Source organism: Galeopterus variegatus, unplaced genomic scaffold (assembly GCF_000696425.1).
Source record: "Galeopterus variegatus unplaced genomic scaffold, G_variegatus-3.0.2 Scaffold7050, whole genome shotgun sequence".
NCBI classification, from domain to species: domain Eukaryota; kingdom Metazoa; phylum Chordata; class Mammalia; order Dermoptera; family Cynocephalidae; genus Galeopterus; species Galeopterus variegatus.
Window position 1 is genome coordinate 37,824 of NW_007733161.1, and position 16,408 is coordinate 54,231.

The window sequence follows — 16,408 nt, forward strand, 5'->3', positions numbered from 1 at the left end:
GTTGCCGGTCACAAAAAAAAAAAAAAAAAAAAAGACAAAACAGACACATGGATCAATGGAACAGAATAGAGAACCAAGAAATTAACCCATATGCCTACAGCCACCTGATCTTTGACAAAGGCAGCAAGTCTACATACTGGGGAAGAGACTGCCTTTTCAACAAATGGTGCTGGGAAAACTGGATAATCATATGTTGGAGAATGAAACTAGACCCATATCTGTCACCATATACCAAAATCAACTCAAAATGGATTAAAGAATTATATATACATCCTGAAACAATAAAACTCCTTAAAGAAAACATAGGGGAAACACTCCAGGAAGTAGAGGTGGGTACAGAATTCACGTATAGGACCCCAAAAGCTCAGGCAACTAAAGGTAAAATAAACAAATGGAATTATATCAAACTAAAAATCTTCTCCACAGCAAAAGAAACAATCAGCAGAGTAAAAAAACAACCAAAACAGTGGGAGAAAATATTTGTTAAATATACATCTGACAAAAGATTAATATCCAGAATATAGAAGGAACTCAAACAACTTTACAACAAAAACCCAAATAACCCAATTAACAAATGGGGAAAGGAGCTGTACAGACATTTCTCAAAAGAAGATATACGAATGGCCAACAGACACTTGAAAAAGTGCTCAATATCACTCAACATCCGGGAAATGCAAATCAAAACCACACTGTAATACCATATCACTCCAGTTAGGATAGCTAACATCCAAAAGACTGAGAACAATAAGTACTAGTGAGGTTGCAGAGAAAAAGGAACTCTCATCTACCATTGGTGGGGCTGCAAAATGGTGCAGCCTTTATGGAAAATGATATGGAGATTCCTCAAACAATTACAGATAGATCTTCCATATGACCCAGAGATCCCACTGCTGGGAATATACCCAGAGGAATGGAAATCATCGTGCTGAAGGGATACCTGTACTCCAGTGTTTATTGCAGCTCTGTATACAATAGCCAAGAGCTGGAACCAGCCGAAATGTCCATCATCTGATGAGTGGATAAGGAAACTGTGGTACATCTACACAATGGAATTTTACTCTAGTCTAAAAAAGAATGAAATACTACCATTCGCAACAACATGGATGGACTTAGAGAAAATTATATTAAGTGAAACAAGTCAGGCACAGCAAGAGAAATACCACATGTTCTCACTTATTTGTGGGAGCTAAAAATTAACAAATAAATGCACAAATAAATAAAGGGTGGGGGGAAGAAGACAGAATAACAACAAAAATTTCTTGAACTATTTAAGCCAAGTGCACAGATATGATGTGGTGGGGGGTAGAGGAATGGGTAAAGGGGCATGAAAATCAAGTACAATGTATTTTGAGGAGTAAAATAAAATAAATTTAAATTTAAAAAAATATTTTTTCTTAAAAAAAAAAGGGTTAAAATTAGGAATATAACAAAGTAAAATATAATAGTGGTGACACCAGAGTGCCCAGATGCCGCTATCACCAGGAACAGCGTGGAGAAAGCAGAAACTGACATGAAGGACCAATATCACCAGGGCTTCCATTGCTAGTTTGCTGGGAAGTTCAAGGGGGACATGAACTCCACCTAGTCAAGCACTCCCAATTGTTCCTTATTCCAAAAGCAGTAACAGAGGATTTTGCCACTAAAGGACTGGACTGGAGTTCATAGGCCATGGCAAAGAAAAGCCTGAAAACTGTTCACCTTGACAGCCACCTTGAGAAAGGACTCCTCAAATCAGTAAATTGAGGACTCTGCATGTTGTCAATTAAAGCTGTGAAGATAGTTCATTGAGGGCCGGCCTGGTGGCGCACTGCTATAGTGCGCCGCTTGGGAAGTGTGGCGGCGCTCCCGCCGAGGGTTCGGATCCCACATACAGACCGGTTCCCGCTCACTGGCTGAGCGAGGCGCGGATGCAACACCGAGGGCTGCGATCCCATTGCCGGTCCCGGTCCGGTACGGGGGTGACACTGAGGGTTGCGATCCGTTGCCGGACATGGAAAAAGACAAAAAAAAAAAAAAAGATAGTTCATTGATTCGATGAGTTTTATTTCTTCGATGTTTTCCTTACTTGTAAAATTTGAATCATCACTCTCCACTTTAGGTTTATTTCTCACTTGCTCTGACATCTTGCAGGAACTTAATGTGCTAAAACTGATCTTCTTGGAATTATGATTGCAATACTTGGGTCGGGATCAGCTTTACATATAGCTTGTATGTAAATATTGATATACTAGTCAGGATGAGCAGGGTTGCCGGACCATTTGTTAATGCAAAGAACATTAGGTAAATTGTTCTGGGTCATTGTTAATGGATGCAAATGGTTAGGGCCTCTCTTTTCTCTCAGGAAGCTTATGCTCCGAAAAGAGATTACAGCACAACAGTTTCAATCAATCCCTGGGAATACAGTTTTATTTTTATATCATTTAATGGTAAAGATTGGTGGCCTGGGTTAGCTAAGAAGACAGCTTTTAACAGACAGTTCCCTGCCTTAATAAGAGGTATCAGACTTAAGACATGAAAGCTTTAAGGAAGTTGCAGTGAACACCATTTCAGAGCTCACAGTGTAGCTCAGGAATTAAGATACTTAAAATAGCTATGGAGGAAGATCTTAAGTTGCATACATTTGCTGTTGCTGGATTTCAACCCATGTTGATGAATTAAGTCAACCTGTACATCATAAAAATGCTAAAATGCTTTCTCTGATTTAAGGAGGGTAAAAAAGGAAAAGAAAAAGAATAGATATCAGAGCAAGATCAAACAATGTGCTTCCTGCAGGGATCCCACTTTAAATTACAGACACAGAAGTAAGCTAAAAACAAAAGGATGGGAAAGTATACCATTCTAATACCTATCAGAAGAAAGCTGGAATGCTTGTATCAATATCATATGATGTAGATTTCACAGCAGAGAATATCGACAGGGATAAAAAGGGCAATTTCAAATGGTCAGTTTGTCATGAGGACATAATAATCCTGAACATTTACACACCTAATAATAGACCTTCCAAATACACAAAATTCAAAAAATTATAGAACTGCAAGGAGAAATAGACATTCACAATTATAGTCCGAGATTTTATTGTTCCTCCCTCCGTAATCAATAGAACAAGTAGATAAAGAATCTATACGTGATAGAAGCCGTGAACACCTATGTTAACTAACTTGACCTGATTGACATTTTTAGAACACTCTACTAGGCAGAAATGCATTCTTTTCAAGTGTGCATGGAACACCTACCAATATAGACCATGATTTGGACCAAAAAGAAATCTTAAACATCAAAAGGATTTAAGTTATACAAAGTATGCTCTCTGTCCACAAGAGAATTAAATTAGAATCAATAACAAACAGATCTCTGGAAAATATCCCTAACATTTGGAAGGTATAAAGCATTTTAAAAATAACTAATGGGTTGGCGAATGAATCAGAAGGTAAATTAGAAATAATTTTGAAGGAAGTGAAAAAAATAATGTATCAAAATGTATGAGATCCAGAAAAGCAGTACTTAGAAGGAAATTTATAACATACAATGCCTGTTTTAAATAAAAATGGACTCAAAACCAAGAACTTAGTGTGCACCTTAAGAAACTACAATAAGAAGGACAAATGCAACCCAAAGGGAATAGAAGAAAGAGGATAAGAAGGAGGAGAGCAGGAATCCATGACAAAGAAAACAAAAACAATAGCAAAAATCAAAGGAAACAAAAAATCCTTCTTTGAGAATGGTACAATTGGTAAAACCTCTATCTAGACTGAAGAAGAAAGGAGATTACAAAGTATAGGAATATTAGGAATGAGGAAGTTTTCATCACTGCAGAGTGTACAGATATGAAAAGATAATGAGGTATAATGAATAAGTTTTTGCCAACAAATTTGACTTTTTAGATGAAATGGACAGATTTCTCACAAGACACATACTCTTTAAAGGTCACTTAAGAAGGAATAAGTGACCTAAGTGAATAGTCATGTGTCTACGAAATTAAAATTTCTGCAAACAAATTTCTAGGACCAGAGGAGTAGTGGTTTCTAACACATGTATAACTAACAAATAATATCAATTCTTTACAAACTTTTCAGAAAACTGAAGGAGGAGGGAATTTTCCCCAACTCATTTTTTGAAGATAGCTTTACTCCTATATCAAAACCAGACTTAGACCGTATTAGGAAAACACAGACCAATATCCTTCATGAACATAGATGTAAAAATTCTTAAAGTTTTAGTAAATCGAATTCAACAATTTATAAAAGGATAATACAGTGTGACCAAGTGGGGTTTATACCAAAAATCACAAGTTTGGTTTAACACTCCAGCATAATCCATGTAAAAAGAAAAACCATATGATCATTTTAGGAGATGAAGGAGGGAAATCATTTGACAAACTCCAACATCTGTTTCCGATAAAAACTTTCAGCAATCTAGGAACAAAAGATCACCTCCTTAACCTGATGAAGAGCATCTTTGTTATCCATGGAGCATACATTGTACCTAATGGTGACTGGCTGAAAGCTTTCCCCTAAGTTCAGGATCAAGACAAGGATGTCGGCTATCACCACTGCTGTTCAACATTGTACTGCAGGTTTAGCAAGTGCAAAACAGCAGTGCAAAGAAATAAAAGGAATCTGGATTGGAAAGAGAATTGAAGCTGTCTTTATTTACAGATAACATTATTTATGCAGAGAATCTGATGTCGTTTATGAAAAAGCTACTAGAACTAAGTGAGGTTAGCAGTATTGCAGGATGGAAGACCAATAAATAAAAGCCATTTGTATGTCTCTATACATATACATATGTAATCAGAAAGTAGAATTTTAAAATACCATTTACAGTATCCTTTTCCCACAACTGAAGTACTGAGATATAAATCTGATCAAAAAATGTGAATGACCTATAGACAAAACTACAAAATATTGCTGAGGGAATTTTTAAAGACCTAAAATCAGGCAGGGGTATACTGTGTTCATGGATCAGAAGACTCAGTATTGTTAATTTGTTAGTTATCCCCAAATTAATCTATAGATTCAGCACCTTCCCAATCAAGATTTCTGTAGAAATTGTCAAGCTGATGATAAAATTCATATGGAAATGTAGAGGGCCCAGAATAGTCAAAACCGCTTTGAAAATGAGGCACATAGTTGGAAGACCTGCACTATCTTACTTCAAGACTTGTTTTAAAGCTGCAGTCACCAAGATGCTGTAGTATCAGCATAAAGAAAAATGCATCAGTAGAGTAGAGTAGGGAATCCAGAAATGGACCCGCAAATACTGACAAGACGGGTATGGAAAAAGTAACACTTTTCACAGTTTCCAGTGTGCAGTTTACAACAGTGCAAAGGCAATTCATTGGAGAAAAGATGGTCTTTTCAGCAAATGCTTTTGAATAGTTAGATAACCTAAAAGTAAGGAATGAACTTATACCTTGCAACATATCCAAACATTAATTCAAAATGGACCATAGTCCTAAATGTAAAACGTAAAACTAAAAACTTTTAGAAGAAGACATGAGAGAAAACCTTTGTGACTTTAGATCAGACAAATATTTTTAGGTAGAACTCCAAAAGCTGATCAATTAAAGACAAACATGACAAATTGGACTTTATAAAAATTATGAACTGTTCTTTGAAAGACGCTTAGAAGAGATTGAGAAAACATGCCACAGACTGGAAAAGGATACTCACAATCATGTAATCTGACTGAGGTCTTGTATCCAAAGTATATGAAGAGTTTTCAAAACTCAGTAATAAAACAAGTTTGTTATCCCTTCTTGTCACATTGTGGGCTAGTAATATTCATACATTAAAACTCTTTAAATGAATTGTTGATTTATAGCAGGGTGGGCAAACTGTTTCTGTAAAGGGCCAAATACTAAGTATTTTGGGCTTTGTATATGATACTTTGGGGGTTTAAAACTCACTCTAGCTCATAGGGCTTTCAAAAACAGGCTGTGGGCTGGACTTGGCACAATTTCAGTGATAGTCTTCCAACCCCTTCAGGTAGTCTGTGTGAGGGAAGAAAGGTAGGAACTTGTGAAATTTTGAGTTCAGGTCTGAATGATTCTTCTTAATTTATTTAACAATTGGTTGGGAGGATATAGATTGAGAGGTGTACATTGAATAATTGAGCAGTAAACAAAAAGCCTCGTATTTAACAAGTTTAAAAATATTTAAGAATAAAAATGTGTTTGTTATATTTGGTGACTTTTTTGTAGTCCTTGTGACCGCCCTCGTGTCATTGAGTCTCTGAGAGGAATTGAAGTGGTTGACGTTGCTGCTGGTGGAGCCCACAGCGCCTGCGTCACAGCAGCTGGGGACCTCTACACGTGGGGCAAAGGCCGGTATGGCCGCCTGGGACACAGTGACAGTGAGGACCAGTTGAAGCCAAAGCTGGTGAGAAGGCGCCGTGTTCACTTCTTACTGTTGACCTGGGATGGGGGCAGTGTGCCGTTGTCATTATAATTTTAAAAAGTCGAAAGTATTTCTCATCCTAGATTCTTTTTAGTTTTAGAGTTAATGGTCGTAGTCTCATTATTTACATGTAAGTCTTCTTTTTAATGGAAATAAAAACCATCTTGGTACGTATCCCTTCCATGGGTTACATAAACAGGATAGTATTTGAAATATTCTTTTATTTATAAGAGTAAATGTTACTTCGCATCTAGCTAAATGCTTTGGCTTCTAGAAGGCCCACAGTATTTCAGGTGATATGAAGAAGTAAATAAACAACCTTCATGGTGGTGCATGGTTGGACATTGAGGGTACTGGAAACTGTCTCCTACAGTGTGGATGCATATAGTTCAAATAGATGAAAGTGTTGTTTCGTCTTATAGGATTATTAAAATCACCTGTTCTTTGTAACCCCTTAGAATAGGCACCACCATAAAAAAAGAATGGTGACATTGTAAAGCTTTTCCTTTGGTAAGTCTTTGTGTTGCATTTGGCTAACTGAGTGTCCCTTTTCTCTGAAGGTAGAGGCACTGCAGGGCCACCGTGTGGTTGACATTGCCTGTGGCAGTGGTGACGCCCAGACCCTCTGCCTCACTGATGATGACACTGTCTGGTCCTGGGGGGACGGGGACTATGGCAAACTCGGCAGAGGAGGCAGCGATGGCTGTAAAGTGCCCATGAAGGTATTTCCTGTTTACACCTCCCTGGTCCCCTCCCAGGACCCATGGTTGGTTGTCAGGCTGCTCTAGGCATGGTGTGGATCCCCAGGGGGTCTGACGTCACTGTCCCTCTCTGCGTGCTTTTTAGAAGCATTCTAACGGCGTTGTTACCTTCTTTGCAGAAAATATAATGAGTAATCTGTAAAGAGTGGGTGAAGGACCCCAAATTGAGTGCTACTTGTGCTCTACTGGGAAATGTGTGTCATAGGTGGGGCACCGCAGAGCCTGTGGTTAGATTTAGTATGCAGACCTCTTTGGGGAGAAGGATGACATGCTGTCCATACTCTTTCCAGTTTGCAGTGGTATATAGATGCCATGTCACAAGCTGTGGGATGTAGTAGAGTTTGCAGAAAGGATTGCATCTGAGGTGTCCAGAGGCTGCTATAGGGAAGAGGCTGCACAGCACCCTGAATCCAGCAGGCCCACAGTGGGGGGCCGAGGGCTTTGCTCCACATGATGTGGGTGGTTCTGGGTAGTCCCTTCACTTCGCCAGAATGCCTTGTGCCCTTCTAACTGTGTGGTTGGTAGAGGTCAAGTGAATTGATGTGTTCAGATCTCATAGCTCCTGCTCAGTGGCCCCGTAGCATAAGAATGCTGCATGTGTGTAGCTGAGGTGCTCTGCCATGGACTTGGGAGTGTGGGTGCTGTGGAATGGAGCCAGCCTCTGTCTCTGGTCAGCATATTGTCTTGCTGGACTCAGGGATGGCTGCAGGCACAGAATAGAAAGCCACACACAGTCGCAGGCACCCCTGGAGCTGACTGAGCAGGCTGGTGTGCAAAGAGGCCCCTCTGATGGGGAAGAGCCTGGGCCCAACCTCACAGCTTTTCTTCCTGCCTCTCTGCTGTCCAGTACAGCAGCTGTTTTAAGTTTAAATTAAGTCAATTAAGATTAAGTAAAACTAAATTCATTCCGTTGCACTGGCCACAGTCCGTGTACCCAACAGCATGTGTGGCTGAAGTCTTGGGCAGTGTGGGTGCAGCACATTTCCATCACCACAGAGAGTGGCTTTGGTGGGTGCTGCCTAGAGTTGAATCCTTGTGGGGAAGACATCACCTGGAGGTCTCCCTGCATCCTGCTGCATCCCCAGGTACCCTGCAGCTGCAAGGAGAGGCCCTGGGGCTCTCGTTGGCGGGCGCTGCTGGGAAACTGGGGGCTCAGGGCTGCCTTCCTTTCCTGTGACCTCTAGCTGTTTTTCCACTATAGGTATGTGGTATTTTAACCATGTCAGGGGCTACAAAGGTTTCTACTCTTATGAAAAAATGGTCTGTGTGGACTTTTTTAAGCAAAGGAAGGCTTTTTTGCAAAGGCTTCACATCTGCAAGGAGTAGGATGTTGGGATTGGCGGGGGAGGGCTGGAGGAGGACATTACTAATGCCGAGTAACAGAGGCAAGGAGAGAGCTAAATAAGAGAATGGATTAAGTTTTAGTTAATTTAAATTTAAAATTAAATACAAGACTTAAGTGTAAGAACAATCACAGAGGTAATAAGGAGCAGAGTTGCTGGGTCAGGAAAAGTGATGACTAGTCAGCAAGATCCCTGGGCGCTGGATATAGAGAGTGGACCCGGCTTGCAGGGGAGTAAGTGGGTCACAGGAGGCATGACCCAGGACATGTTGAGTGAGAGGGCCCTGGACAGACGGACAGGACCCCTTTGCTCCTTCCCTGTGGGCCTCAGGTTGGAGAGAGGCCAGGGGCAGATGAGAAGTGCAGGGTAGCTGGAGAACAGTGCCACCTCAGATAGAAATGAGGGCAGGAGAGTCTGTCTTGGGAGAAAGGATGGCGGACTTCACTGTGAAGTGCTCTGTGCCCGGTGCCCTGCAGGTCCTGCCAAGTAGCCCATTAGCACGTGCATTAGGTCAGATGTACCACTCGCTTCCTGGGAGTGTGCTGGTTAAAAGGCATGTGACTTTAAGTTGTGTTAATATTCAGCATGAGTGTGGGTTTTCAGAGTTCTCATTAGATTTAGTTAAATCCCAAATGTGGTTGTAGTGGCCAGCAGTGACCTTGATGGAGGCCATCTAAATGAACCTTTTTCCCTCCTAGATCGATTCTCTTACAGGCCTTGGAGTAATTAAAGTGGAGTGCGGATCCCAGTTTTCTGTCGCCCTTACCAAATCTGGAGCTGTTTATACTTGGTACGTATGATTCTGTTTGTTTAATCCCATCAAAACCAGATTTTTAATTCAAGTTATGTTAACTGTCTTTTCATGGATTGGAATTTAACTTATACAGCAGGCTGTGATTGCATCCTAGAGTACACAGCTTGTGCCAGGGGGGTGGGCAAGGTGGTAAATGAGATGACTTGCCCCAGTGAGTTTCATGCTGTCTTTGTGTGCAGGGGCAAGGGTGACTATCACAGGCTGGGCCATGGGTCTGACGACCATGTGCGAAGACCTCGGCAGGTCCAAGGGCTGCAGGGGAAGAAAGTCATCGCCATTGCCACCGGCTCTCTGCACTGTGTGTGCTGCACAGAGGATGGTAGGTGGAGCCAATGTGTCAGGACCAGGCCTGTGAATCTAAGAGGGCTGCTCAGGGGTCACACTGCAACTGCAGAAGGGCTTCTGCTATGTCCTCAGAGTCCGTCTGTGGTAGGCAGGGTTTAGCCCCAGTGTCACACCTGTGAATGTGTTATGTTACGTGGCTGTGCAGAAAAGAGCTGACAGAGCAGGCCCGAGATGCCTTCTCAGACAGGCCTGCCGCAGTGTTGCCCTCACTGGCACCTGGGGACCTGGGCTTCGGGAGGGGTCCCCCATTCCCTACAGATAAGTGTGGCTCACTATGCCTGAACTGTCTGTGCAAACAATGTGGTCTGTGCTGAAACCTGCTTTCCTCTGGGGTCTGGAATGTGGTAAGTGCCAAGCAGAGGGTGGTTGCGTGATCAGCCCTGACAAAAACCTTGGGTGTCAAGTCTCTGACCAGCTTCCTTGGTGGACGGCACTTCACACGGGTCAGCACAACTCAGTGCTGGGGGATTTAAGCATATCCCATGTGATTCCTTTGGAAGAGGGCTCTGGAAGCCTGTGCCTGGTCTCCTCTGGACTTCTCCCATGTGCTTTTCCCTTGCCCAGTTTTGCTCTGTATCGATTCACTGTAATAAATTGTAGCTGTGAGTGCAACTATATGCTGAGTCTTGGGAGTCCTCCTGGTGAATCACAGAAATTGGGGATGGTGTTCGGGACCCAACACAATGGCAAAAGGGACTTCACAGTGGAGTTAAGGTTGCTAATCAGCGGACTTTATGATAAGGACATTATTCTAGATTAGTGGCTGGGCCCAGTGTAATCACACGGACCCTTGGAATCAGAAAAGGAGGCAGAAGAGTCAGAGATGTGCCTGAGAGGCATCAGGAGAGACTTTCCAGGCATGAGAGGTGCTTAGCCCACTGTTGCTGGCTGCCAAGACGGATGAAGGGCCTGGGAATGGGGCCACCCCCGGGGGCTGGGAGCTGGACGTCAGTTTTGCAAAGAACTGAATTCTGCCAGTAGCCTGAGAAAGGAAATGCTTTCCTAGGCCTCCAGGAAGTGAGACCCGTGCTGAACTCCTGACCTACAGAACTAAATGGTGAAAAACGTGTGTTGTTTAAGCCAGTAGGTCATGATGATTTGTTATGGCAGTGATGGTAAACCAGTGCACCATTGTTCATTAAAACAGCCATTCCCCAAATTTTGCTCCCTTTTAAAGCCTTTGGTGAATTATGTAAGTATGTGCCCTTTAATCATTTCATTGATAGAAGAGATTCGTGTACAATTAAGCAATCTTTATGGCCTGTGGTGGAATGACATTGTAGTTCTTGGTCAAGGACTTACAATACACTTCTTATTTCATTAATTTGAATTCTTTTAAATTTTGAAACTAATCACAAACTCCAAGAAGAGTTGGAAATACATTACAAGGAACTCCTTTATCCTGATTTATGTTAGAGTTAGTTGCTGTCTTGAAGCTCTCATCCTGAACATGTATTTCTTATAAACAGAGACACTCTGCTATGTCATCACAGCCCTGCTGTCTAACCAGAGCATTTTTTTTTTTACTGTTTATTTGTGCATATTCATGGGGTACAGGGTGTTGTTCTGATACGTGCCATTTACTGCACAGTGATTCTCTTAAGGTAGACAGCATAGTTTGTACTTGTTAATCTGCCTTCTCTCCCCTGACCTCCCCCATGCCCCCCAGCCTCCTTCCAGCCTCTGCTAACCATTATTCTACTCTCTGCTTCTATGAGGACCACTTTTGGTGTGTTTGGTGTGTTTGGTGTGTGTGTGTGTGTGTGTGTGTGTGTAGATTCCACATATGAATGAGACCATGTGGTATTTGTCTTTCTGTGCCTGACTTACTTCACTTAACATGATGGTCTCTGGTTCCATCCATGTTGCTGCAAATAACAAGGTTTCATTTTTTAAAAGAGCTGAATAGTATTCTAAGGTGTATATATACCACACTTTTTTTTATCCATTTATCTGTTGATGGGCACCTAGGTTGATTCCATCTGTTGACTATTGTGCATAGTGCTACAATGAACAATGGAGTGCAGGTATCTCTTCCATATATTGATTTTATTTCCTTCAAGTATATACTCAGTAGTGGGATTGCTGTGCCATAACATGCTAGAGACCAGCTCCGCAGGATTCGTTGGACCTGAATAGGTGGTGTGGATAGGATGAGGAAAAAAGAAAAAGGCAGACCACAGGTGTCTAGTGCAAGTGTGTGGACAAAAACCACAAGAATCTTACTTTATTTATACTTAACATTTTACATGGTGATTTATATTTTAATCAAAACATTTTTTATTTCATCTCTATAGGAAAAGAAAAATTAGAATGTTCCAAAGCACTCACGCTGTGATAAAAGCACCCACTCATGCATCAGTATTTCACCCCAAAGCCTGTGGCTTATGGCCAGGAAACTATACAATAGCAACATGCTTGGCTTTAAAACGTCAGACTCTCAGTCTGAATCATAAACCTTAACCTTCTTAGCTTACAATTTAACCCCTTTTTAATCTTACTTATACTTACTACACTTAATTTTAATAACATCGATTAGTTAAGGTTTACAATTTAATATTGCTTATATTCTATATTGATCATTTTAATTTATAATCAAAATCACAATGTTTATACCTTTTATTTCCCTGCCAATAGACTCTGGGAACAGCACAGGGGACAAAGTGAAAAGTTAAATGATCCTACTCAAATTAACAAAAACACACTATATCATTATTATTATTACTAGGGAAACAACATGTTCTTGGTAAATCAAGTGAAACTGTGGGAATGGGGAGAAACAAATCTGTAACTGGTTAATGATCAAATAATTGTAAACACCACTGCACTTGGACCCACCATCTCTCTGGGGGATGTAGACAGAAATCCAACATAATAACTTCATTCCACATGTACAAGAGCATGACCACAGCCACAATGGGTCCATGCACATATCACTAACAGGAAATATTAATGACAAAATTAAATCGGGCCAACCCATACCGGGAACATGCATCAAAAACACCTTTAGTATTGACAATGCCCTTTAAATAAACCAATTAATTTTGATGTATTTTTAACATGTCCCTCGATAAACCCCGGGGCCCTTGGAATCCTCCAAAGGACATGCTAGTATGGCCTTGAGAAACTCTAGGGCTCTTGGAATCCCCCAAAGCCACAGTAAGCCAAAAAGTTAAGCCTTTAATTCTGAAAAGCCTTGTCAAACAAAAGTGAAACAAACAGGAAGTCTCCACAGAGCCGAGCCACACATATGAGACCCTCTTGCAGCCTTTTGAACAAGGGGTATCACTCCTCAGGCTCCCATGCCGTTCCCTAAAGCAGGATGGCTCACAGCAATAACAGTTCAATTTTTAGTTCTCTGAAGAATCTCCATGCTGTTTTCCACAATGGCTATACCAATGTACATTCCCACCAACAATGTAGGAGAGTTCCTTATACTCCACATCCTCTACGGCATTCGTTATTTTCTATCTTATTGATAATAGCCATTCTAACTGGAATAAGATGATATCTCATTATGGTTTTAATTTGCATTTCGCTGATGACTAGTGATGCTGAGCATTTTTTCATGTGCCTGTTGGCCATTTGTATGTCTTTTGACAGATGTCTGTTCAGTTCCTTTGCCCAGTTTTTAATGGATTTTTTTGTTGTTGTTTTTGGCTGTTGAGTTGTTTGAGTTCTTTACGTATTCTGGATATTAGCCTCCTGTCTGATGTGTAGTTTGCAAACACTTTCTCCCATTCTGTAGCCTCCTGTCTGATGTGTAGTTTGCAAACACTTTCTCCCATTCTCTTCACTTTGTTAACAGTGTCCCTTGCTGTGAAGAAGTGTCTCAGTTTGATGTAGTCCCATTTGTGTACTTTTACTTTAGTTGCCTGTGCCTCTGTAGTCTTGTTCAAGAGAGCACTGCCCACTCCCATTTTGTGTAGCATTTCTGCATGTTTTCTTCTAGTAGTTTGACAATTTGGGGTCTTAAATTTAGATCTTTGATCCATTTTAGGTTGTTTTTTGTGTATGGTGAGAGGTAGGAGTTTAGTTTCAATCTTCTGCATGTGGATATCCAGTTTTCCCAGCACTATTTATTGAATAGGCTGTCATTTCCCCTGTGTATATTTTTGGCACCTTTGTCAAAATTCAGTTGGCTATATGTGCATTCGTTTATTTCTGTGCTCTCTATTCTATTCCACTGGTCTATGTGTCTACTTTGATGTCAGTACCATGCTGTTTTGTTTAATATAGCTTTATAGTATATTTTGAAGTCAGGTAGTAAGATGCCTCCAACTTTGTTCTTTTTGTTCAAGATTACTTTAGCAAAATGGGTTCTTTTGTGGCTCCATATAAATTTTAAGATCATTTTTTGTATTTCTGTGAAGAATGTCATTGGTATTTTGATAGGGATTGAGTTGAATGTGTAGATGGCTTTGGGTAATATGGACATTTTGATGATGTTAATTATTCTGACCCATGAACATGTGGTATATTTCCATTTATTTGTGTCTTCAATTTCTTTCACCAGTATTTTATAGTTTTCAATGTAGAGGTCTTTCACCTCCTTGATTAAATTTACTACTAGGTATTTCTTTTTTTTTGATAGCTATTGAGAATGGGATTACTTTCCTGATTTCTTCTTCATCCATTTCATTATTGACATATAGAAAGGCTGCTGATTTTTGTGTGTTGATTTTGTATCCTGCCACTTTATTGAATTCATTTATTAATTCTAGTAATTTTTTGTTTGAGTCTATATGGTTTTCTATGTATATGATCATATCATCTGCAAATAGGGATAGTTGTGTTTTTTGTTCTTTTTTTTTTTTCCTTTTTGTCTTTTTTCATGACTGGTAACGGGATTGCAACCCTCGGTGTCGCGTCCGCACCGCGCTCAACCAGTGAGCGGACCGGTCTCTATATGGGATCCAAACCCTCGGCGGGAGCGCCGCCGCGCTCCCAAGTGCCGCACTCTACTGAGTGCGCCACCAGGCTGGCCCATTGTTTTTGTTTTTTTAATAAAGATGACTGGTAAGGGGATCTTAACCCTTGACTTGGTGTTATCAGCACCACGCTCTCCCAAGTGAGCCATGGGCCGGCCCCAAATAGGGATAGTTTAACTTCCTCCTTTCTGATTTGGCTGCCCTTTATTGTTTCCTCTTTCCTTATTGTGCTGGTTACAACGTACAGCACTATGATGAATAAGAGTGGGGAAAGTGGCCATCCTTGTCTTATTCTAGATCGAAAAGGAAAGGCCCTCAACTTTTGTTCACTCTGTATTAGTTGTGGGTTTGTCATGTGTGGCCTTTATTGTGTTGAGGTACATTTACTCTATACCTAATTTGTTGAATGTTTTTATCATGAAGGGGTGTTGGATTTTACCAAATGCTCTTTCTGTGTCTATTGAAATGATCATATAGTTTTTTCCTTCATTCCGTTGATGTGATTTATTATGTTTATTGATTTACATATGTTGAACCATCCCTGCATCCCTCAGATGAATCCCGCTTGATCGTGGTGAATGATCTTTTTAATGTTTTGTTGGATTCAGTTCACTGGTATTTTGTTTAGGATTTTCGCATCTGTGTTCATTAGGGATATTGGTCTGTTGCTTTCTTTTTTTGTTGTGTCTTTTTCTGGTTTTGGTGTGAAGGTAATGCTGGCCTTATAGAATGAGTTTGAAAGTATTCCTTCTTCTTCAGTTTTTTGGAAGAGTTTGAGAAGAATTGGTATTAATTCTTCTTTAAATGTTTGGTAGAATTTGGCAGTGAGCTCATCTGGTCCTGGAGTTTTCTTTGTTGGAAGTCATTTTATTACTGCTTCAATCCCATTACTTGTTATTGGTCAGTTTACGTTTTCTAGTACTTTGTGATTCAACCTTGGTAAGTTGTATCTGTCCAGGAATTAATTCATTTCTTCCAGGTTTTTCTTAGCATATAGCTGTTCATAGTAATCTCATGATCCTTTGTATTTCTGTGGTATCAGTTGTAATGTCTCCTTTCTCATTTCTGATTTTATTTATTTGAATCTTCTATCTTTTTTGCTTCATTAGTCTAGCTTAAAGGTTTATCAATTTTGTTTGTCTTTTTGAAAAAACAACTCTTTGTTTTATGGATGTCTAATTCATTTATATCTGCTCTGATCTGTGTTATTTCTCTCCTGCTGATTTTGGGTTTGGTTTGTTGTTTTTCTAGTTCTTTGTGGTTTAATGTTAGGTTGTTTATTTGAAGACTTTCTTTATGTGGGCATTTACTGCTGTAAACTTTCCTCTTAGAACTGCTTTCACTGTATACCATAGATTCTGCTATGCTGTGTTCTTATTTTCATTTGTTGCTAGGAATTTCTTAATTTCCTTTTAAATTTTTCTTTGACCCATTCATTGTTTAGGTGTGTGTTGTTTAATTTCCATGTTTTTGTAGCATTTCCAATGTCCTTTCTGTTACTGATTTCTAATTTTATTTTGTTTTAGTTGGAGGATAGTTGGTATGATTGCACACAGGTATTGATGTTCAACTCTGTACCCCACAGATATGTACAATCAATTATGTTTCAATTAAAAATAAATAAACTAAAATAATTTTTTTTTTTTTTTTTTGTCTTTTGTCTTTTTGTTCCGTGTCCGGCAACGGGCAACGGATCGCAACCCTCAGTGTTGCCCCCGCACCGGACCAGGGACCGGCAACGGGATTGCAAACCTCGGTGTTGCTCCCACGCCTCGCCCAGCCAGTGAGCGGGAGCCGGTCCGTACGTGGGATCCGA

General features: G+C 40.4%; 1 protein-coding gene across 1 annotated transcript in view; it reads left to right on the top strand.

Annotated features, from left to right (window-relative positions):
• Positions 1–16,408, top strand: part of LOC103607025 (E3 ubiquitin-protein ligase HERC2-like) — a 46,201-nt gene that overhangs the window by 12,769 nt on the left and 17,024 nt on the right. The window contains exons 5-8 of the mRNA XM_008591574.1: positions 6,203–6,380; positions 6,959–7,120; positions 9,201–9,292; positions 9,496–9,635. Coding sequence (XP_008589796.1) covers positions 6,203–6,380; positions 6,959–7,120; positions 9,201–9,292; positions 9,496–9,635 — 572 coding nt within the window. The remainder of the gene's footprint in view (positions 1–6,202; positions 6,381–6,958; positions 7,121–9,200; positions 9,293–9,495; positions 9,636–16,408) is intronic.